Here is a 24,108-nt window from a genome sequence, read left to right as displayed (position 1 = left end):
CTGGGTGAAGTTTAAACTAGACAATGACAAACTGTGCTTCATCTTGAATTAATCCTTAATATTTTCTTATAATTTCCCAAGTAAGCAAGATAATTTTATCTCCTCACCCATTTCTTCCTATGTTCTCTGTCCTGAACTCTCTCACCCCAGCTGGCAAACTCCTGTGCACAAAGTCTGTCAGGTATTACTTCTTTAAGAGTTTCTCAGCTCCCACTCTTTGCTCTCACTCAGGATGATTGTGCTTTGTCTGGGGCAACAGCACTTTAAGCATGCCTTTGTTAAGTCACTTGCTGCTGGGAATTCGAGCCTTTCTCCAACCCCTGAGTTCTCCCAAGTCAAGTGCAAGCAGATTATTGTGCAGATCTTGCCACATGACAGGAGAATAATACAAATTGCTGAATAGAATAATTCATTAAGAGAATTAAAAGACAAGTGCATAGATGATTTCAAACCTATGAACTATGCCAGGACCAGAAAGCAAATGCTTATCTACACACATACATGATTCTGCTTTGGTCTTTCCAGACGATATAATTGCTTTGATTTTAAAGCCTGAGGTCCCAGGTTCAATCCCCAGTACTGAAGGGGAAAAAATTTAAAAAGAAATCATGAATGTATTTCTCTTGATAAAAATGTATGAATTCATTTGCTACCTAAAATGGGCTTTCCTAGAAAAGAATCATTGAAAAGTAGCCGAATAATCCAAATACTATCCAGCTGCAATGGAGTATTTGGGTTTATTTCAGTCAGTGTGCCTCTGTCTGTCACTGCCTCTTCACAGAGAACCCAAGTCTAACAGCACGTCAAGACCTGAGCTGAATGAGGACCAGAAAAATTCTATTGAAGGTCAGCCTTGAATTTTAACGTTCTCGACTCCAGCATTAAACTCTTTTTCTTTAACTGAACAAGTCAACTGAAGAATATATAATATGACATGAACTTAATTTTTGTTGTTTTAAAGGCTATACAAGTATCCACTTTTTTCCAGTACAAGATTAAAGAGCAAGCCAGGCCTGGGTATTGGTTTATAGTGTTAGCTACTGAGGAGGCTGAGGCAAAGGATTATAAATTTAAAGCTTGCCTGGTCTATGTAGTGAGTTCCAGGTCAGCCAGGCCCACACAGTGAGACCCTGTCTCAAAAACAAAAACAAAAACAATGGAAAAAGAGGAAAACTCTTTTATAATGTATGGTGGTTAAGCAATCAATTCTTTAAGTTTTTTTCTATCATAAAAAAACCTTTTGGACCTAGACTACTCAACTAGAACTTGCTACTTACAAAAAAAAAATCCCTAGGGAATGGATAACTTAAAGATGAAAGTTGATTTTATCTGGCTCTCATGGCATAATATCTACAATGGCTTTAAAATAATGTAAATACTTAACATTGCGAAACAGCATACATTGATAATTCTCTGACAAACTCATGTCTAACACCATTTTCCATATTAAAGCAGTCATTACCAGTAGAGCATGTGATAACCAGTACCCATGGAAACCTGACAGTCGGCTCTTTTTAAAAACCCTTACTATATTCAGTTGAGCTGCATATTTCATGTGGCTGATATAGGAGTAGGTATTAGTGTTCTTATTCAGGAATATTGAATAACATTATCTGGCATCAAGTTATAGAAAAACTCTCTCCATTTGGAAGGTAGCTGAATGACATGAAATTTCCTATTTGAAGGTAAGAATGTACCAATCCTGGGCAGAGGGGCAGGGGAGAAGAAGCAGTAGAAATGAAGAAAAAAATTGGCTTAAGTTAAATTGAGGTAATTAATTTCAAATTGCAAATAAAAAAGTAAATGCTCTATTTTTTTAAACCATTGGCAAATCTTTATTGGCAATGTTAAAGTTGACCAATTAAATATTTTAAATAAAAAAATATAAAATATTATATGTAATTACATTGTAATCCATTCATCTAATATACTCTTCTGCTGAAATTTCTAACATATCTTCATCTGTACATTCTTCTGTCTCTGGCAAGTTGCCCCAAAGTAGGAAGTTTACACCTGAAAATAAGAGGCCATAAAGTTCTTTAGTGCTTACTACTACAATTCAGAACATGACATATAAAACTTTATATGCCAAGCTTCTCATATAAACTATGGCATCACTAGTAAAGACAACGGCAGGGAAGGATCTCTTACAAATAAAACTACTAATATCCATCTACGACATGAGCATTCTTTAAACTCTTTTAAGCCAGAGCTTAGATGTTAGACTCTTTGAGCTCAAAAGGAACTCTGGAGTTCTATCTACTCCAACCCTGCCTCCAGCTACACAATGCCATTCATACTCTACATTGATAATTTAAAAATATATTTCAGCCAGGTAGTGGTGGCACATGCCTTTAATCCTAGAACTTGGGAGGCAGAGGCAGGAGAATCTCTGAGTTTGAGGCCAGCCTGGTCTACAGAGTGAGTTCCAGGACAGCCAGGGCTACACAAAGAAATGCTGTTTCAAACAACAACAACAATAAATAAATATATATATTTCAATGATTTTAAGAATAGAGACTGCACAAGATTCTTTTAGATTGAGTGGCTTTTTGTAGGATGCAAGAGAAATTTCTAAATGAATCATTTCTTTAATATATAGAATATAATTTTTCTGATCAAGACAAGAAGAGCCTGGTAGCATAGGCTATAATCCCAGCTACTAGCATGACTGAGGCAGAAGGATTGTAAGTTCAAGGCCAGCTTGGACAACTTACTGAGACACTGTCTCAAAAAGTAAGAGGCTTTGGGGGGGTGGGGATAGCCAGTTGTAGAGTGTGAGGTCCTAGGTTCAATCCCCAGTACATTGGGGTTAAAGCAGTCAGTTATAATATGGTTTCCTAAAGTATGTGAGCTTTAGATTACATGCTGTAAACTTTAGGACTAGGTTACACAGCCACTGTAACAAATAATAATCTAAAACAGCACTGACAGAGAATAATCAGATTTCCTATCAAAGAATCCAGCACAGCTGTATAGTACTAGGCCAAATATACTGAGGAGAATGAGATGACTAAATATTAAATTAGGAGAGAGTGAAAAACTGTCAGGAGACAATCTCAAGCTATTTAGCTGGGAGTGTGAGCAAATGGAAGACCCACCAACTCTGGGTATCCACTCTACACTGAGATAGAGGCCACACGGTAGCATAGAAGGAGCCAGGGCTTGGAGATTTGCTTGAATCCAGCTTCTACCACTATTGGCATTTTTACTACAAGTGTATACAACTGTAGACAATAGATATCACTGTTTTGTGTTATCTAAAATTTTGTTGTTGTTGTTGTTGTTATTGTGTTTTGTTTTTTAAGATAGCCTCATGTAGCCTAGGCTAGCCTCTAACTCATTATGTAGCTGAGGATGACCTTAGACTCTTGATTTTCTACCTCTACCTTCCAAGTGTTGAGATTACAAGCATGTGCCACTATATCTGGCTAAAATTTTTATAGAATGGCATAATACCATACATATTTTTGAATTTATATCATTCATATTATTTCTGAGTGGCTAAAATTTTTATGGAATTGTATTATACTAAATGTATTTTTCTAAGTTATCTCACTCACCTTATTTCTGAGTTTGCCTGTTTGACATGTGGTGTAGATATAGCCCATTTACTTTTTTATTCTGTAGAATTCATTGAAAATCTTGAATTTTTAATTTAATTTAACCAGTGGGGTGGCATATGTGTACATGCTATGGTATACATGTGGAATAGAGAATGGAAGATACCTTGTTGAGGCAGGGTCTTTCTTGTTTATACTACACTGAGCTGTACATTTTGGCCATGCTGATATGTGAACTTCCAGGCAATGCTCCTGTCTCTATCTCTCACTGGGATTGAACTCAGTTCATTAGGCTTGTGCAGCAAATGCTTTTACCTGCTGAGTCATCTCGTCTATCTAAGTCTTTTGAAATATGTTGAAAATATAGCCTGTCATTTCTGGGCCTAATTTGCCTCAGCACCAAAAGAGACATGTGCATGGTTGAAGCAGTGGGACTAAACAAGTTTACCTTGTTTGACAGAGAGACTGCAATCTAATCAGGCAAGAAGTTAGTCCTTATTTGAAGTGACAGAATACATAGATATCTACCATGTACTTTTCTGTAATAGTTTTGTGTCTGAATTGCTTAGGGTAAAAAACATTTCCTAATTCCCACTCCAAGAATAAATGGAAACATGTGCTGAGGGGTTGACCAGATAAAAGGAATTGTTAGGCCAAAATCTAAATGAAAATTAGAATCGATAAAGGTAAATGGAGAGCCCAATACCTTTGAGATATTCTAGGGAATCTGAGCTGAGCTATCCCAAATGTATTTGGGAAAGCTCTGGGAAACTAGGTTTATATCTGTAGGCTAACACAGACTTCTTAAAGAACTTGCATGTTGAACATTCTAGAATGTTGTATGACTTGTGCATCCATTCCTTTGGTGTAACTTATTCAGGTGACTTAGGACAGTTTCAAAGCCATTAGAAATCTCCCTTTGACAACAAGCATCTAGGAAATCTTACTTTAAATCATAATACTAGAGTTACAAAGGAGAAGTCTGATATATTTGGAGTCTGTACTCAGGAACTATGAAGCAACTTAGCACAATTGGTTCAAAGGAGAAAAAATAAACGAGGAGATTGGATCTGACAGAAGAGCCACCTTCCTCTCTCTGTTAAGGAGGAAGGAAATCTGTGATACATCTGTTTCTCATGGATTAGAGTCAGCGCAAATGAAAGAATGCTGCTCTTTCATGTTTGAAAAATTGACCAATATTCTAAAGTAAATCAAAACTGAAAAGTCTCCACCCTGTGTTTGGAATCCTGTGAAGCAGGAAAAACAGTATCAAAGCAGAAACTTTCTTTAATGTGTTCCATGGGGAACACAAATATAAAGTGAGAAGCCGAAAGTAGGAGTCTCTGTTTTACCTGGTGGAGTGAGAGGGGTCCTTGCTTGAAAACGGCCATCTTAACATATACAGTTTTAAGTTAAAAGGCCAAAGTGATGGATTGAGAGCCACTGTTGAATCCCAGGACATTAAAAAAAAAAATCAGCCTTAAAAACACAGGCATAATTGGAGGATTTAAAACCCTTGACAAGCTAGCTTGCAATTCACGATCTCTTGGTCTATTAAAGCAAATATCTCCCCCCTTCCCTCTCTCCCTCTCCCTCTCTCTCTCTCTCTCTCTCTCTCTCTCTCTCTCTCTCTCTCTCTCTCTCTCTCTCACACACACACACACACACACACACACACACTTAAAAGGAGTATGCTGGGCTAGAGATGTAGCTCAGTTGGTAAAGTGCTTGTCCGACATGCACAAAGCCCTGGGCTTAAACTCCAGGACCTCATAAAATCAGGCTTGGTCGCACAGTGGGTTGGAAGCTAGCCTGGTCTACCTAAAACCCTGCCTCAAAAGCAGAAGAAGAACTGATAACAGGCTCAGTAAGATGGCTCATTGGATAAAGGCACCTGTTGCCAAGTCTGATAACTTGAGTTTGATGACTGCAACCTACACAGTACAAGTAGAGGACTGACCCCCACAGGTTGTCTGCTAATCTCCATATGCATGCCATTGTGTATGCACATGCACACACACACACCCCACACTGTAAATAAAATGTAATAAAGATGTTAAAAGTCTATAATATACTTTCCTTCTTCCTTCTACATGTGTGTAGAAGTCAGAGGAGGGTACTGGGTGTTCTGCTCTATTACTCTCTATTTATGCCTTTGAGTTAGAGCCTCTCACTGGACTTGAAGCTTGCTCTTTGGGCTAGATTGATTGTCAGGGCGGTCCTGTTTCCGTCCTCCAGTGAAGAGGGTTGGTTATAGGTGCACTCAGTCATGCCTGGCTTTTTCGTAGGTGCTGGGGGTTCAAACTCAAGTCTTCAGCTTTGTGCAGCTCTTACCTACTGAGCTGTCTCCCGAGGCCCCAGCACATTTTCTTACTAACGTAATTTCTATAGCACATCAGTCTTAAATATTTCCCTTGACTAGAATGCTACTGTAGCTAATTAATGTACATGTTAAAATATGTACAAAATTCATTAACTTTTGTTTTATGTGTAGTATGCTTGCCTACTTGTCTATATGCACGCCTCAAGCATGCAGGTGCCTGTAGAAGTAAGAAGAGGGCGTCAGATTCCCTGGAACTGGAATCACAGACAGTTATGAGCTGCCTAATGTGGATGCTGAGAACTAAACCCTGGTCCTCTGCAAGAGTGGCAGGACTCTTAACCACTGAGCCATCCCTCCAGCCGCTGAAATGTATTTATCTCAAAGAATCACCAAATAGAGGCTACTCCGTTTTCTTCCCATTTCTTACTGCCCTGGTGGGCCCCTTTCCTCCTTTCTTTGCATACATGTGTGCATGCATGCACACCCTTGACTATCCATACACTCTCTTCAAAAGTTCTCTTTAATCAGGGTATGTATTAAGGTACTACCTCAACATAATAAAATGCTAGTTTAAAAAGACCAATATGCCAAGTGTGGTATACATAGCTATAATCACTTTGGAGGCTAAGGCAGGCAGACTGAGTCAGCCTGGGCTACTTAGTGCGACTGTCTCAAAAGGACAACAACAAAGCTTAAGACATTCAGATAGTTTGAGCCTTCCCTCAATTGGTGATGAGTTTTGGCTGATAGTTTCATAACTGAATGTGTGGGAGAAAGCGGCCAATATTTTACTCTTGCTGATCCAAGGTTTCACTCTATCTGTGAAGGTTTCAGGGGGTTCCCCTCAGGTACTGAGAAAAATGTTACAAGGAAACGTATACATCAATTGTTTCTTACCAGTGGAGTCTAGTCTGTTAATACCATACACGGCCTGACTGTGAAACATCCAGAAGTGTCCATTGTTGCAGGAAAGAAGGCAGGAACTACATGGAACAATCACATGATAGCCTACAATGTTCCCACTTAAAAAAAAAAAAAAGGTAACCGTTAGTAGCTAACACCTGTAGTGGGTAACACCTGGAACACAGATGCACTTGTCTGCTAATGTAAACGGACCATGTAAGTTTTACCCCTCTCCTCTAAGTGGCCTGTTGCTGGCTATGAGAAGGGAGCTTACTCTGACAGTACTCACAGGCCTACACAGTCTGTAAGTGAGACAACGCTAAAGTATCTGTGCCTTTCTTTGCTCATATTATTTCATTCATACTCTCTTTGGAAGTTAGCTTTGGGATGTGATTTGTTATGGAAAGTATTCAAAACTGATGTGCTATACAGAGAAATATATTAAATAAACTCAGATCTATGGGTAAAAGATTTTGCTAGCTTCAGGACTATGACAAGGTGGGTTTTTATCGGTCCAAGCTCTTAAAAGTTGTTTCAGCAAAGTGGGAGGTCAGTGAGGGCATGGGTCCTGTAAACTAAATGTAAGATGGCAACTCTCATTTAGTTGCAGTGATTTTGAAGGAATTCAGAAACAAAGCAAATCTCCAGGCTCCAGCAAGTTGAAACAGTTTGATTGTCTTTAGCAGATCATCAAGTTTCTCATTCTCACATTTTCTTTTCATGAGTCTCATGCTAACTGTAGTGAACATACAGGGAATGGTTTGTTCTTTCTTTAAAATTTTATTTATCTTTCTTTCTTTTTCTTTTTTTCTTTATGACAGGTTTTCTCTGTCTAACCTTGGCTGTCCTGGAACTCACTCTGTAGACCAGGCTGGCACAGAGATCCACCTGCCTCTGCCTCCCAAGTGCTGGGATTAAAGGCCCACGTCACCACCGCTTGGCTTTTTGATCCTTTTTTAAAAATGGCACCATGAGTTGTTTAAACATTGATGGTGAAAATTTTTACTGTAGCTCTGTACCCTGTGAGATCTGGGAGCCAGTCACTTCTGGGAGATCTATAAAGAATGCTGTAATGAATACCAGCATGCCTTCTAATCACAACACACTTAGCAGGCAAGTAAAGTTGTTCTTGGGCCAGGACTATGCTACAAGAATATACAGATTCAATTACCACTTACTTTCATTCATTTATCTACTACTTATGTAACCAATATTTGTTGAGTATCTTCTGTATGCTAGGCACTGTTCTAGGTGCTAAGAATCCATCAGTGGATAAAACCAAGCCCTAGTTTTCATGTTGCAAAACGTTTCAGTGGGGTTATATTGGATCATTCTGCTTTCTTGCCAACCCCTTCAATGGCTTCCCACTGACCAGTTTAACATACTCAAAGAACATGTGTGGATCTTTGCATGTGCCATTCCCTCTGCCCAGTACATTCTTCTTATACTTAGGATTCAGCCCCAGTGTTTACATTTTTGCGAGACAGCTTCCCTGACAATGATATCTAAAATAACTCTTACTTGATTTCTCAATTTCTGTGGGTTTTGGTGTCAATATCTACCTTCTAAAATCAGGCTATCTACAACAGTGCCACAAATTACCATTTTAGACATGCGATGTCCTTCAGTTTACATTTGCAGATTCCAGTGAAATAGCATCTTCCAATGAAATCCACGGTGCTAGAGGATAAAAAAGTTTACAGTCAGTCAAATATATTAAAGATTTAAATTCTGAGAAAAGATAAAAATTTGCCATATGTTTCCTATAAAAAATGTGTGTGTGTGTGTGTGTGTGTGAGAGAGAGAGAGAGAGACTAGGGACATTCACTCAGGATTACAAATTACAATATGCAAGGTAAGCACTCTACCATTGAGCTATATTCCCAGAATTTCACCTTACTTTTAAAAATGTACAGTTTACAAGTATTAAATATGGCCCCATTGTCTTGGGATGATTTTCCAGACCATTTTCATATTGCAAAACGGAGTCTATACTTATTATATAACAACTCCCCATTTCCCCTCTCCCCACCTCCTATCACTATTCTCCTTTAGATACGTCACATAAACAGAGTCACACAGTGTTTATCGTTTGGCTGCTGGCTTATTTCATTTAGCATAATGTACTCAAGGTTCATCTCCATTGCAGCATGTGGCAGGATTTCTTTCCTTTAAGGCAGCCTTCTAGGTATTCACTTACTAGATGAGTCAATGGAAATTAGATTGTGTCTCTCTCTTAGCTATCTCATAGCTATTAGTTATGAATACAAGATGCTGCTCTGAAGTCTTTGAATGTATGCCTAAAAGTGGAATTACCAGATCATATAGTAACTTTGTGCTTAATAGTTAAAGAACCACCAAATTATTTTTCTATAGCAGCTTTACCATTTCACATTACTAAAGTATGCAAGGGCCCTGATTTTTCCACAGCGGCACCACCAAAGGCTATTTTAACTTCTGTTTGGCACAAATTTCATAAATTCAGAGCTGAACTAGACTCTAAAATATAACAATAGTGCATTTTTGTGAGAGTTGGGTAATATTTGTGCGCACTATAAACATTTGGCAGATTTTCTACTAAAAAATAATCTGTGAGAGCCAGAGAGATGGCTCAGTGTTTAAGAGAACGTCAGTACTCTTGCAGAGGGCTGGAGTTCAGTTCCCAGCACCCACATCATGCATCTCATATGATCTTACACCTCTCGCCTCTGAGGGCATCTGTGCACATATCCATCCCTCCTCACACACACATACATATAATGAAAAATAATAAGTCTTAAAGAACAATACAATCACTGATTCACACACATCTTAGCACATGAATCCACTGTGATTATAATTCCAACAAAGAAAAGTAAGCGACGTAAAAGACCCGACTCTATGCTAGACTCTAACAACTCACCTGGGACTTCCTTATGATCACAGCTATTATAAAGATGGGACAATATTTCAAATTTTATTGTGAGCATATCTAGCTAAAACAACACCTTGATTATAGAACCTCTGGGACATTAGGTTCTATGATTTTATCGTCTAGTGCTTTTTTTTTGGCACCACACTAGTGCACATACACAAACTTAAAGTATTATCCCATTTATCTCTATAATAAATGACTACACGTATGACTATTCACAAAAGATTTCAAGGGGTGAATAGGCTACATATAGCTTTACTTGCCTATATTTTAAAAACGTTCAAATTTACTATAATTATTGACCACAAATTACACTTTAAATGAATTATTACCCGCTTCTTTCCAAGTGACTGTTAAAGAACTGCTTCAGTGAGAAAGGGTGTTTGGACAAGTCATTGAGCCTCGGAGCCAATTTAAGGGAGGCACGGCCACGTGACTGCAAGTGCTTGGAAGCATGACCTCAGTACTGACCACTTTGGGTAAACCACAGACTTTGTCCAGACAGTCTGCCCACTTAGATAAACTCCAAGGGAATCATCAGACTGTTGGGAGTGGCTGGAACACCAAATGATAACCCTGACTCCCAGGGATCCATGCCATCTACAGCCCAGTGAGTTAAAGGGCTACCCGCGGGACTTACTCGGTAGGAGGGATGTCTGTAGAGTAAAGGTCTATGTCAGTATCGGCCAGCAACACAGCCTTCATTCCCCTAGAGCTGAGGACTTGTTTACAGAATTTGCAACACAGGATGGACACGCATCGGTCCTTGAAAGTACAGTTGATGGCAGACATTGCGTCCCACGTAGAGCGAGGTTCAGAATTGTAAAAAGGGGAAGCAAGCAATACCGTTCCCGCTTTGATTGCCCCAGGCTAACCACCGAGTCGGGAGGCCTTGAGCTCTCTAAAATTAGGCCGACAGTTCTGTTTTCCCGGTGGAAAGGTAAAATTAGTATTTATTGAGTGGGAGGAGCAAATCTGACTTCCTTCTGACTTGGGGAGAGACAAGTAGAGTTGAAGGGAAACTGGAAAAGAGCTTTCACTTTCTGTGGTCTCCGGAGTCCTGCGCTCCTGAGCTCCCGCCCCGGGAATTCAGCGAGTCCCGGTTTGCCAGCGGGCTTCGCCTGAAAGCCTCGCCCCTGACCCCTCCCCGTGCGAGCCCCGCCCGCAGAGCGCCCCGATTCCTGCCGGGCTGCACGCGGCCGGCCTCTGGGCAGGTTCCAAGGCCCCTCAGCCCTCTCCACGCCGCTCCGACCCTTGCACCGCGGCTCCCTTCTCCGAGCTCCGCCGCCGGCCCCCGTCCCTTGCACCGCGGCTCTCAGCGTCCTCGCTCCCTCAGCTCGCGCACTTGCCACCCCTTGAGGTCTCTCCCACAGCGGCCGCTCCGGAGCCAGCGGTGGTGTTTGGATGAGGTGGCGGGGAGAGGCCGCCGGTTAGGCTCAGTCCGCGCCGGAGTCAGTCAGCGAACACGCCGGGGTTCTGCTCTTTTCTTCCGCTTTCTCTGCTTTCTCTAACCCGCTGTCAGTTTGAATTGCCGGCGCCGCGCACGGATTGGGAGGAGTAGAATTCGCCCCAGTCCCACATTGGAAGGCCAGGGGGCCTTCTCCTGACGTGAGCTCCGAGGCCTCGCCCCAGTAACGGTGCCGAGGTCAGAGCGACTCTCTGATTGGTTCAGCTTGGCTGGGCCTCTCAGCTCATTGGCCAGCATCTGCTTGGGTAAACCCTCCTTCCCCCCCGCTGTGAACTTGGAAGACACACCCCGAGTTTCTTATTGGTAGATACGCTAGGGTCCTCTACTGCTTATTGGCTAAACAGCCCTCTCCCTTTCCCGGGCCCGATTGGTCTCGTCTTCTCTTGCGAGTTTGTGTTTGGCTGTCGGTCCCATTTGATCCCGCCCAGCAGTTCTACTTTAGGGTTCCACAGGCCGGGGAGGAGCTCACTCTGGGACTGGGCCTGGGCAGCCAGTGCTTGCCACACCTCTAAGTTTTGTCAGCCCCGCCCCTACTCCTGGCTCCTCGGGATCAGTTATTCCTATTGGCCAGAGGCCCCATCGGTCGATAGAAAGCGGGTCGTGATTGGCAAGGGGGTGGGCTCTGCTTCCCGGCGGGGTCTTGCGGAGTTGGCGGAGTCTCCTTAGGGAACTGGGGGGCTGAACTGCGTAGAAGAGGGTGGCGGGGAGGAGAGCGCTAAGTGGGAAGCGGAACCTGGGGCCTGGGACCCGCCGCGGCAGAGCCAGGTAAAGGCTCCTTCCCCCTTCCCTTCTCCGTATGCCTGGCTGCTGCCCGGACTGGGCGGGTGGACGGGGCGCGGATGCTGCTGCTCTCGGCGCCGCCTTAGCGGGTGCCGCCGCCCACGGTCCTCACACCGCCCTCCTCGGCCCGCGACCCCCCAAACCCCCCAGTGCAGCCCATAATACTTCTCAGGACTGCTCATCTCCCCGCCCATCCCTGCATTGCCGAGGACTGTCCTCACGCGGCGACACCGCCCTCCTGCAGCCCCTTTGCACACGGCTGGCCGGGTCCACCTCGGGGCCTCTCCGTAACGGTCCGCTGGCCTCGTCCCTGGTCTCCCAGCCTTGGCTGGCAGCCCGGGACCCGGAAAGATGGGGTGTTCCTCACGGCTTGCAGGGCTCTCTCTCCGTCTAGCCCTGCAGTCTTGTCTCCCAGGGCTCTCCGCCCACTCCGATATCCAAACCTCATGCGGGTCCCCAAAGTTGCCAACCTCCTGCACTTCGTGTCGCAGCCCACCGCGGTCTCTCCCAATGCCTTGCCCCCAAAGCCGTCTTCCCGGCGCCCTCTCTGGTCGTCCAAGCTCGGGCTGCTCGGGCTGGCCCCGGCTCTCTCCCGCCTCAGGACCCCACCTCACGCCCGCCTCCCGCTTCCTGCCCGCCCGCACCGCGCGGCCTCTGCTCGTTCTTCCTGCGCGCGGCCCTTCCTGCAGCCGCCGGGAGTAGGCGACACTGCCTGGAGCCGCCTGTGCGCCGGCGGGGACAGGGCGGCCTAAGGAGGCAGGGGCCCGCCGCAGCACGGGAGCCCTTCGCTCAGCCTCCCTGCCGCCACCTCCCGCGCCTTCCTGGAGCGACTCTCACTGATGCCTCCCACCCGGCTGGGATTGGGTGCGGTATTTGTGATCCCTGGGCTTGGGGGACCAAAAATATTGGGGGTGCCATTTAGAGGCACCCTCGTCCCCGGCTTTGGGGAAGCGATCGCCGCTTTCTGCCTCCCATCCCCGGGTTTTCCCGGTTTAGACCCTCGCCTCTAGCCCGTTTCCTGCTTCTGCTGACCACATTGTTTTCCTGGATGTCCCGTGCGGAGCGGGCCCTTCCTGCAGCGTCGTCCCCCCCCGTCGTCCCCCCCCCCCCCCGCCCGCTTTGCTGCCAGGAGAAGCTGGTTACCAAAAACAAAACAACTGGGAGGAGGGGCGGTAGGGGAAGAAAAGTTGTGCCCGTCTGGTTTGTCCCCTCTGGTATTGATCCTGTAGATGTCTGGGAGGTGCCCCAGCCGGGGGTCAGGGACCGCGTCGCGGGCTCGGCGGGAGGGCCCCTCTTGGGTTAGCTCGGCTCGGGGAAGCACCGAGGTGCCGCAGTCCCCACCCGCAGCTCCGCTTTCCCGCCGCAGTCTCCTCCGCCCGGAGCACGCGCTACCGGCTGCTCCAAAGTGTTCTCTTTCGGCTTTAAAACAATCTGGAGGGAGCATTTTTCTCCCTACCTCGCCACGCCGGGTCTTCGGGCCGAGCGGGCTGTGTTAGGCCAAGATGAATGAGCCAATGCTGGACTCGGAGTGTCATCCCCGACCCCACCCCTGTTGCGATTAGGATCTACCCTCGGACTGATCGCCCCCTCCCCCCCTTTTTTTGCATTTACAGGCTAGTGAACCGGAGCAAACGACTTCCGATCCACTCCGCGCTGCAGCGGCACCCTTTTGGGATTTGATTTGCAGCATCTTTGAGCTGGTACCACAAAAACACCCCGCGAAGCACGCCTAGCCCTCCCCTGGCACCCCGAGACAAACCCACTCCCTCCCGGGGACACAGCTGGGCGCGTCCACACCCCCGCATCCCATACACCATGTTGTGCGGAAGGACTTCCACTCCCCGCCTGTGTCGTTGATGTCAGACCCCAGGCCAGCCTCAGGGCGCTGCAGTTCTCCTGGCTAATGCTGCGGCTGTGGCTAGGGCTTTAGTACATAAGCCAGCCGCCGCCGCCGCCGCCGCCCCCCTCCCAGCCGGCCTCAGCGCCCACAGTCTGCATGTGTGTGCGGTAGCCGGCTGCCCATCCTGACGCCCGTGTTCCCCGGGAGCTCTGGAGACCACCGCGGGGGCTTCCTCTGCCCGTGGGAGAAGTGGCCTTGGAGGAATTGATTTCGGTGGTTGGATTTTTCTTGTGGATCTATCAATTCACAATTCGAATTTGGAAGAAAGAAGGAAAACATGACGTCTCCAGCCAAATTCAAAAAGGATAAGGAGATCATCGCAGAGTACGATACTCAGGTCAAAGGTAGGGATTTTGAAAATTAACATAATGCATATGCTCTGCAGACTTGGTGAGGCATGCGTTTCCATCCCAATTTTCTGGGCGTTCGTTTCTTGGGTGGAGCAGGTGGCAAGTTGGCCCCAGAGGTGGTTTCATAGGTGGACCAGAGCCTTGGAATGATCAACAGTGTCAGGGGCCGCGGGGACTGGAAGTGGGTTTTAGGAGTATCTTTGTGGGGCTGGCCATTATTTTGGCAGCTCTTTCCCCAAGGCTGGGTGGGGGAAGGGCAGGAGGTTCTCCTGAGAGAGGAAAAAGCTGCAATTTGCCTTTGGGTGTCTTGAGTCAGGCTTCCTTGAAGGACAGCTGAAATCTGACAGGTGTTTATTTCAAAGGTTGAAGAGAAGTCCAGACAGAAAGGCAACCTTGAGAAGGGTATATACCATTTGGAGAGACCTGGGAGAGGCGGGGTTTTTCTGGTGTACTGTATTAAAGCCTGAGATTTGCCATGCCACTGGATGCAGGAAGTCCTTAGCCATATTGGGTGTACCTTGTACTTGTCTGGCCCGTGGTCACCCTGCCTACAAAGATCACAGACCAGAGAGAAGACCATTCCAACTGGTTTCCATCAGCTCCCAGACCTGAAGGAGTTGAGCTGTTAGGGTTTCACAGTGGTGCTGAAGCTGGAAACTAGGAAGACATAATTGTTTAACCCTTCTGCTGTCATCCTCTGCTCCAGAACACATGCTTTTTTAAAGGTCCATTTCCCTTCCAGCCACAATGTGAAGGGGTAAGGCAGAATGTAGACCTGGGGACAGCAAGTGTTGGCTCCTCATCATGTAGTCCATTGCTTAAATTGGCTTCTCAAATTGAAGCCCATACCCAAATAGCTTTTCCTCATCCAGCGTTTCCCTTACGAGATGTCCAGGCCTGTGAAGGAGCCCTAGCCTGTGTTGGTGCAAGGCACTACCTCTTCCTGACCAGTCACTGGAAAGAGCCATGTGGCTCCAGCCCATTGAGACCTTAGCTGGGAAGTAGGAGAGGTGGGTGGCCTTGAATGTTACACCACATGGTTGGAGCTCTGAGTTTTTCCTTTGTTTCAGAGTACAGACGGAGGGGCCCCTCCTTCTTTCCTTGCACCAATGCTGGGAGACCTGTTCCTATCTTAGAGGAGTTGGGAAAGGCTGTGACTCCCCTCTCAGGATTGCCTTGGGTGTGAGTTAGAGGTGGAATGTGAAGTGGGTAGTCCCTTTATCTCTTGGAAGGTTGAAAGGTAGTTTGAAATCATCATTGTGTCTGCAGGATTTTTTAAAATACACATATGTTATCAGTTTGGTCAATGCAGGAGGTGCCCTAAGGGACCTTCAATCCACTTGACTGCAAATACTGGTCAGTTTTATTACATGGATGGGGTAGTTGAATGATGATAGCTCAGGTTGGATTGGAATTGAGAGAGGTATGGTTTTGAGTTATGACTGAGGTCTTGGCCTCTTGTCACTGTTCATAATCCCAGCCTCTTTTGTAAACAATGGCTTCTATGTCCTGTCCAGATGCACTGTATTCTGCTCTTGCAATGCCCCCCTACTGTTTTAACCAGGTATGTCATTAAAACAAATGCGTCCTAATCATTACTGTTGCCATAGGGAGTGTTAATAACTTTGACTTTCCCAGGTGGTTCTCCAAAAGTACACAATTTGACCAGGGCGCAGAGTGATTTTTACACTTTTTTTCTTTTCTTTTTTGAAGGTTCAGTGCTGACAGGTATCAGAATTTGCTGATTTTTTAACAATTGGTAAACATTTCTCATGAGTGTCTCCAAATTGAATACTTTGTGTGTTTACAAATATTGCTCATTGAGATGATGTAATGCAGTTAGCTATTTGGAGTTTCTCTTCAACCCTGCCGCAGACTAGAGACTGTTTTGTTTTGTGTCAATATTTTTGCATTGACTGTATTCAGGAGTGTAGAATTTTGTAGGTAGCTGACCCTGATTTCTGTCTCAAGGAGGTGCCCCAAGAATGCTTTTGGAACTGATTTGGTTTAGTCCCTCAGTTTACAGCTGAGGAGAGCATAGAGAGCTGAGGAGGTTTGTTCAAGGTCACACAGCTAGGTGGTGGCAGATCTGAAGGGAGAAGGGATTCTATGACTTCTGTATCTTCACAGTGGAAATAACATCTGATCATGGTGAAAAAAACTTGTTAAGGCAAAATTAGGTGACATATAATAGTAGTGATATGATCATAGTTTACTTTACCTGTTCATTATGCTTCATTGTATCCCAAGGAGTGGTCTGGTGTAATTGTCACATCTCTCCAGGAAGTTTTTTTTTGCCATTTGAGGACAGGAGGAAACTGAGGTCTGAGAGGGTCAGAACCCTTTCAAGGCTACACAGTCGAAAGTGACAGCTTTACTTCCTTGTTTTATTTATTAACTGTTTATTGAGTGCTTAGTATGTGTTCTAGGCCTTCAGCGAAGAAGACAGAATTCCAGACCCTTATGGAGCTTCCATTCTAGAACCATACCTCTGGTGGAACACTAGAGAGTTTGAATTCAAGGGGCCTGAGGTTGGGGTTGGCGATGTAGCTTACCACTCAGCCTTCTATCAGAATTAAGAATTTCTGCTTTTTAAAAAATTGTATTTGGTTTGTTTTGCTTTTTAGAAACAGGATCTCTATGTGTAGGCCAAGCTAGGCTGGAATTGACTCTGTAACTCAGGTTAGACTTGAATTCATGACAGTTTTCCTTAGTTAACCTTGTGCGTCTGAACATACCGGTGTGAGCCCCCACACTCCACAAGCGTTTCAGCGTTTTATGCGTTCTGTGGGACTCATGGTGCTGCCAGAAATATTTCTCTTAAAGATGCCAAGATAAAAAATAATGTTATATGGCAATCAGAGAATCCAGGTTTAAATCTTTGATCTACTATGTTACACGCCTTTTCTGAGTCTCAGTTTCTTAATTCGAAAATTGGTAAAATAGTGTGCATTTCCTATTTCTATGAGCAATAAAGGAACTAGTCTATAGAAGTCTTGTAGCATAGTGTCTGGCACCTGTGAGTACTCAGTGACTGTATGTATAGTCTACCTTCTTCAGGGAGCCTTCTGTCCTGCCAGCTAGTCAGGCTGCATTGAGTGTTCACCCTCAAAGCACCAGCTGCTAAATGGTAGGAAACCAGAGTAGGAATGAAACAAGTTCTGGTTTGTTTGTTGAGGAGTAACGAAATGTGTCATGTGCCTGTCATTTAAATCCTTTGGCCAGGCATGGTGGCTATGCTTGTAATCCTAGCATTTGAGGCTGAGGCAGGAGGATTGCTGAGAGTTTAAGGGCAGTCTGGACTACATAATTACAGGTCAGCCTGAAGTAAAGTGAGATCCGGTTTCAGAAACAAAATCAAATCAAACCCACAAAACAGAACAACGTCCCTCCCCCCAACAAACCAAAACAGCACTACCAACAAAGCTCTCATACCCTTTGAACATTAATTTCCTTTTATGTATGAGTAGGTAAACTGTCTGAAAATACTGTTGGATGTGCCTCTGCTTTTTGCTTCTTACTTTTCCTACTTGATTCAGAGTTGTTTGAGTCAAGTAGACTCTAATAGACTTGGGACTCTCTCCTATTATTTTGTGTCTCCTTAAAAGCACCTGCTTGCATGTGCTCTGAAGAATTTCTAAGGTTTCAGCACCAGTGTGGTTGTAAGGGGCAGGAGTGATGGTCCCTTAGTCAGTCTGCTATGTTGCTGCCTTCTTAAAAACCACCATTGTTTCTGGCTTGTGGGTGTTTAGATTCCTTTGAAAAGTTCATATCTTTCAGTGTCTAGCTCACAAGCACTAATGTTCTTAGTCTTTTTACATGGCTTTTTTTCAAATTTATAAAGTGCTTTTATATGCATGAATTTCTGGAAATTCTTGACAGCTTTGATGAGATTCATGATTAGAAACTGGTGCATTTGACCTCTAGCCTGTTAGCATCTTTGCCGGTGGTAAAGAATGGTCCATAGAATAGAGATGATTGTCTGAGTGGGACTTGGGTGAAATCGTATTACTGCCCACAATACCACTAGGTCCTTTATTAATTAGGTGTTAAGGGTTCTCTTCCCCCTCTATTATTTCAACTTTGTCCATCATTGAGCTAAGAAGTAAAATTATTATTATTTTAATGTTTTGAAACAGGGCCGGCCTGCCTCCCTCCCTCTCTCCTTCCTTATTTTTTTTTTTTTTTTCCGTTTTTTAAGACATGGTGTCTCTCTGTAGTCTGACTGCCCTTGAACTGTCTATATTGACCAGGATGGCCTCAAACTCACAGAGATCCGCCAAGACAGGGTCTTTATATATATATATATATATATTGGACTTGAACTCACAATGATCCTCCTGCCTTAGCCTCCCAAATCTGGGATTATAGCATATACTACTATGGCCAGAGAGAAATGAAATTTTTATAATTTGTATCTGGAACATTCTGATAGGAGAAGCACAAGCACTTTCCTGGGACAGTTGAACTCTTTCGGTACTCTTTAGTAGCTGGAGGTGAAATTTCAGCTCTAGTCATATTGTGTGTGCACTTGTGCTTGGGAATGCCAGTTGGTGGTATTACACAAGCCTGTTCTCAGGGGAGGACTCTGAAGTTCCTAGCTTGTGCCAACAAAGGTCTTTCCCTGAGGTGTCTTTGCTCCCAGCCTCCATCCTTACTCCCCAAGGAGACTTTAAATATAATCAGTTTGTGCAAAGCTGCAGTAAAACAGCTCTTTGGAATCCTCAAGCAGATGCTGTCATCTTCCTGGGCGATGACTGAGTGCTCTTCTTCCCTCATTTAGGGAACATAGAGACTCAGCAATAAGATGGACTCCTAGAAGAAAAGGAAACTCTTGGAAAAATTCAAGCACCCAGAGTTGCAAGGCTCTGAAGGAAGGTGATAATGCTGGCAGCTAGGTCATGCTGTGTGACTGCAAAACAGCAGTGGTTGGAAACTGTTTATGAATGCTCCTTAGCTTTGCTATGTCAGGCATCCTCTAGGAAGATAGGCACAGAAATTTCCTTGGGAGAAGCCCTTTGGGATCTCATTGATTTTTGTACCACTCAGGCTGAAAGCCAAAGATAAGCCCTTGTGAAGTTTATAGACTATGACCTAGCTTGGTATATTTTCAGCATCAGCTAACTCTCAGGTGCTGATTTTTAAATCCCACTGTCTGCTCCAGAAAACTGAGCTGCCTGGTGTGGTCCCTGTAGAGCTCCCCTTCTGCAATAAAGCCTTTCTTTAGGGGAGTCATGTCTGCTTCACATCCCAGACTTCTGATGGCTACATTAGGAAACTACTATGTCATGCCGAAAGGAAAAACAGTTTATGTATGATTTCTAGTAATAAAATTGAAGAGAACAATTTTAAACAGTGTTAGCGCCAGTGGAGAATCTTGGAAAGTTATTTTGGAAGAAATTTAATTTGAAAATAAATAATGAGAGCTTTAAAAAATTATAGAATAATACCTTTGATGACGTTGTGTAGTAGCTCTCATTTCTTTAACTGTGATTAAATGCACATAAGATTTGTTATACTAATTCTTAAATATACGATTGACTATGCATTCATGTTTGTTTTTTATTTTTGGAGACAGGGTTTCTTTCTGTATCTTTGGCGCCTTTCCTGGAACTCCTTCTGTAGTCCAGGCTGGCCTTGAACTCACAGATCCACCTGCCTCTGCCTTCCGAGTGCTGGGATTAAAGGCGTGCGCCACCACTGCTCGGCTAACTGTGCATTCTTAAATGTACAGTTCAGTGTCATTAACTATATTGACATTGTTTTACAACCATTATCAATCATCTATCCAGTGAACTGTTTTCATTTTGCAGAATAGAAACTCTGTATCCACCAAACAGTAATCCTTCACTTCTGCTTCTGACAACCACCCCTCTACTTTCTGTCTCCAACTTGAGGCACCTCATGTTAAGTGGAATCATTCAGTATTCACCCATTTGTGATTGGCTTATTTTGCTTAGTGTACTGTCCTTAAGGTTCATCCATGTCGTCACATATTTAAGGTAGAATGGTACTCCACTGTGTGAATATATCGGTCACATTTTGGTTCTTCAGTCATTTGTTGAAGGATACTTGGTTGCTTCTACTCTTTACCTGTTGGAATATGCTACTATGAATATAGGTAGTCTCCTATTCTTTTTTAATTTAACATTTTTATTTTTGTGTGTATGGGTATTTTGCATGCATGTATGTCTGGTACCTGCAGAGGCAAGAAGAGGGTGTTGGATCTCCTGGAACTGTAGTTTATAGAAGGTTGTGAGCCATCATGTGGGCTCGGTATCAAACCTGGGCTCTCTGGAAAAGCAGCTGAGCCATCTCTCTAGCCCCCAAGAGTCCCCTCCGTCCCCCCCACTCCTCCTCCTCTTCCTTTTCCTTCTCCTCCTCCTCTTCTTTTTTTTTTTTCTAAGACAGGGTTTCTCTGTGTAGCCCTGGCTGTCCTGGACTAGCTCTGTACACCAGGCTGGCTTTGAATTCACAGAGATCTACCTGCCTCTGCCTCCCAAGTGCTGGATTAAAGGTGTGCACCACCATCACCTGACAAGACTTTTAAAAATTTTTAATTTATTTATATTTTATGTATGAGTGCTGTGCATGAATAACTGCATGCCAGAAGAAGGCATCAGATTTCATTATAGATGGTTTGTGAGCCACCATGTGAATGCTGGGAATTGAACTCATGATCTCTGGAAGAGTGGCCAATGCTCTTAACTACTGAGCTATCTCTCCAGCCTAAGGTTCCCATTCTTAAAACATGTTCTATACCAATATTTTATAAGCCTACACATCCATAAAGTCACTGCCTCAATAACTTTTTAAAGTTTGAATATGAATACATATTTTTGTATTTTGAATATATAGCTATGTTCTTAATATGAGCATTATATGTTATTAACAATAAAATTTTATACTTTTTAGTAATTGTATTAATTAATACATTTTTCTTGGTTTTAAGCAATTTATTGAATCATTTTGTTTTGTTTAGAGACTGGGACTCTTCAGATAGCCCTGTGTGATCTTGAAATGTCAGTGTAGATCCGGCTAGCCTTGTTGCTTCTGTCTCATGAGTCCTGGAGTTATAGGTATATGTCACCATAGCTAGCTTTTGTTCTTAAGTTTTAAAAGATATTTAAGAGCGGGGCAGTGGTGGTGCACGCCTTTAATCCCAGCACTCGGGAGGCAGAGCCAGGCGGATCTCTGTGAGTTCGAGGCCAGCCTGGTCTATAGAGCGAGATCCAGGACAGGCACCAAAGCTACGTGGAGAAACCCCGTCTCAAAAAACAAAAAAACAAAAAACAAAACAAAACAAAACAAAGATTTAATAAGCTATACATATTTAAAGCATAAAATTTGAACTGAGGATGTAGTTTAGTTGCAGAATAGACAGAATGCTTGCCTTACATGCATAAAGCCTGTGGGTTTGATCCTCAGTGCCCCAGAGTTTGATCCCCAACACTACAGTAACCTGGTATGGTAGTGTACAAGCCTGTAATCCCGGCACTCTTGGAGGTAGAGGCAGGAGGGTCAGGAAGTTCAAAGTCATCCTTGGTTGTATAGCCAGTTTGAGGCCAGCCTAGGCTACATGAAACACTTGTCATTAAAAAAATAAAAGTACCATGTGTGTGTGTGTGTGTGTGTGTGTGTGTGTGTGTATACATACATATATATGTATATATATGGAGCCATCATTGCCAAGATAGTGATTATAGCCAAATATTAGTTAGCATAACATCTCCAAATTGTTTTTCATTATAATATAAAAACTGAGAACTATAATCATCATGCATGAGAAAACAGATTAATTTGACAAAAAAGTAAAAGCCAGGAATTACCAAGTTTTAAAAGTTATAACTAATGCTGCAAATTACTGAAACTGGTTTCTAGAAAATTGGTTTAACCTTAATGAAAAAGAGCAAAAAGCAAACTGTCTCTAGGGGGTTGGGTTAATAATTTTTTTCTCAGCCATTATTATATTTTTAGGAGAGAATGTACAACAGAGAGAGAAGAAAAGTCTTGGCCATCTTAGGAGCTGACAAGTGACAATATCTATTTTCCTATAAACCTTGCTAGAGCCAATCCCCGGGGCATCACACCTCTACAGAAGGGGCCGATAAGTGAGCCAGATGCCAGGAGAGGGGCTGGGGACTCCCATGGGAGAGTCTCTCTGAAGGCTGTGGATGTGACTTTTCCCTAATGGTGAACCCATTGCCTGCTGAATAGAGACCAGCTCTCTTAGGTAGACACAAACTCTGTCCTCTAATTGGTTACAATCTACTATTTCAACCATGTTTTCCTTTTTGGCTTTCAGAGGAACAAGAGACCTTGTCTGGACTGCTTGTCATTTCTTTAACATACTCACTACTAGCTACCGTGGTTATTTGGGATTACTATGCACTAGGTATTATCCCAAATACTTTATATTTCTTAATCCTTAATACACAAGAAATATATTACTGCCATCACATTTAGTTAATGAAGAAAGTGAGGTATAGGTCATTTGGTGACTTACCCAGGGCTTGCCCCAGTGAATGTTCTGTCTCCCTGCAAACAGGCTTTATAACTTTGGTTGTTACCAGAGTCTGAGTTCTGAATGCTGTCATGGAATGTTCCTCTTTTCCTGCCCAGCCCTACATGCTCATCTGCTGAAATCCCATCCTTCTAGTCAAATCTATTCTGGGATGCCTCCTGTGGTCATTATGACCAGAAAGATTCTGTTTCACTCACATAGGACTGCTCAATAGCAGTCCCTAGGGAATTGATCTTGTACTGCCTTATATGTTTTGAATATTTGTATTCAGTTTTCTACTAGGAGTTAATTTCTGTTTTTTCTTTTTATGCATGTGGTGAGTGTATATATGTGTTTGTGTGTGCAAGGGTGCATGTGTTCCTGTGTTGGTGTCAAGAATCTTCCTTGATCGCTCTTCTACTTTATTCTCTTTAGATAGGGTCTCTTAAACCCACAGCTTGCTGATATAACTAGTCTCACTAGCCAGCTAGTTCCTGGGATCTTCTGTCTTCCAAAGCTACAATTATGCCCACCCAGCATTTATGTGTGTTTTGAGAATGTGCACTCTGGTCCTTTTGCTTGCAGGACAAGCTGTCACTGCTGAGCCAAAGAGCCCAGCCCTCATTGCTTTTTGAGATAGGGTCTTCAGGTTGGCCTCAAACTTACGATTCTCTTGCCTTAGCTTTCTTAGTGTCATTATAGGTGTCTGCCACCCTAATGGCTTGTAGGAATGGCTCAGTGCTGTCTTATAGAATGCAAAGAACATAGGTGTTGGAACTAGCCTTAAATTGGAATCTTGTATCATCTTGTTGCTCAAGTTCTGTTCCAAGTATCTTCTTCTGTGATATAAGATAATAAGACTTACCTTGTTGTCATTGTAAATGTACTGTAAAATATTAACTCAATGTGTGACAACTATTAAATGCTAAATAAATAACTCTTCTTATGAGGTCCTTTCACATAGGAAAGACATCTGGATTATTATTATAGCCTAAGTGGTGGATTTTAGTAATTATTTATTGACTATGATAATGAATGAGTAAAAGGATGACTTAGAAATATACTTTCCTTTACAAATATTTTTTAAATTGGACCTTGATACACTACCGGAGTGATTAGAAACAAATGACCGCTCATTGCTCTGCTTTGGTCATGGCATGCAGGCTTGTTTACACTCACTGTTTCCCCTTCACCTGGCCCATTTCACACTGCTGCAGAACTGAACTGTAGTTTCTGTGCTACAGTTTGCTATGCCATGCTTTACCCATGCTCTGTTCTCTTCTAGGCCTGAGTTCTCTTCCTTGGGCCTCATTAAGTTCATTCATCTTTTAAAGCTCAGCTTAGATGTCATCACCGCCAGGAAGCCTTTCCTGCTTCTCTATATCTCTGCCCACTTTATTTATT

General features: G+C 43.6%; 2 protein-coding genes across 3 annotated transcripts in view; one reads left to right on the top strand and one right to left on the bottom strand.

Moving 5' to 3' along the window:
• Positions 1–1,835: 1,835 nt before the first annotated feature.
• Positions 1,836–11,641, bottom strand: Fam72a (family with sequence similarity 72 member A). Of its 2 annotated transcripts, XM_052736862.1 has the most exons (4): positions 10,344–11,330; positions 8,392–8,469; positions 6,784–6,908; positions 1,837–2,013 (listed from the first exon to the last, which is right to left on the bottom strand). In XM_052736862.1, the coding sequence occupies exons 1-4, from the start codon at positions 10,493–10,495 to the stop codon at positions 1,919–1,921; spliced, it is 450 nt and encodes a 149-aa protein (XP_052592822.1). In that variant the 5' UTR covers positions 10,496–11,330; the 3' UTR covers positions 1,837–1,918. The 2 variants fall into 2 exon arrangements, with proteins under 2 accessions (XP_052592823.1, XP_052592822.1); XM_052736863.1 differs by lacking the exon at positions 6,784–6,908 and having other exon boundaries at positions 1,836–2,013; positions 10,344–11,641.
• Positions 11,642–11,817: 176 nt separating this feature from the next.
• The window catches only part of Srgap2 (SLIT-ROBO Rho GTPase activating protein 2), a 224,989-nt gene continuing 212,698 nt past the window's right edge, over positions 11,818–24,108 (top strand). Inside the window, 2 exon segments of the mRNA XM_052736861.1 lie at positions 11,818–11,936; positions 13,565–14,195. Coding sequence (XP_052592821.1) covers positions 14,129–14,195 — 67 coding nt within the window. The 5' untranslated portion in view covers positions 11,818–11,936; positions 13,565–14,128.

The sequence above is a fragment of the Peromyscus californicus genome, unplaced genomic scaffold (genome assembly GCF_007827085.1).
Source record: "Peromyscus californicus insignis strain IS unplaced genomic scaffold, ASM782708v3 Scaffold_14__1_contigs__length_90479793_seg_2, whole genome shotgun sequence".
Taxonomy (NCBI): Eukaryota; Metazoa; Chordata; class Mammalia; order Rodentia; family Cricetidae; genus Peromyscus; species Peromyscus californicus.
This window is presented reverse-complemented; position numbering and strand designations above follow the sequence as displayed.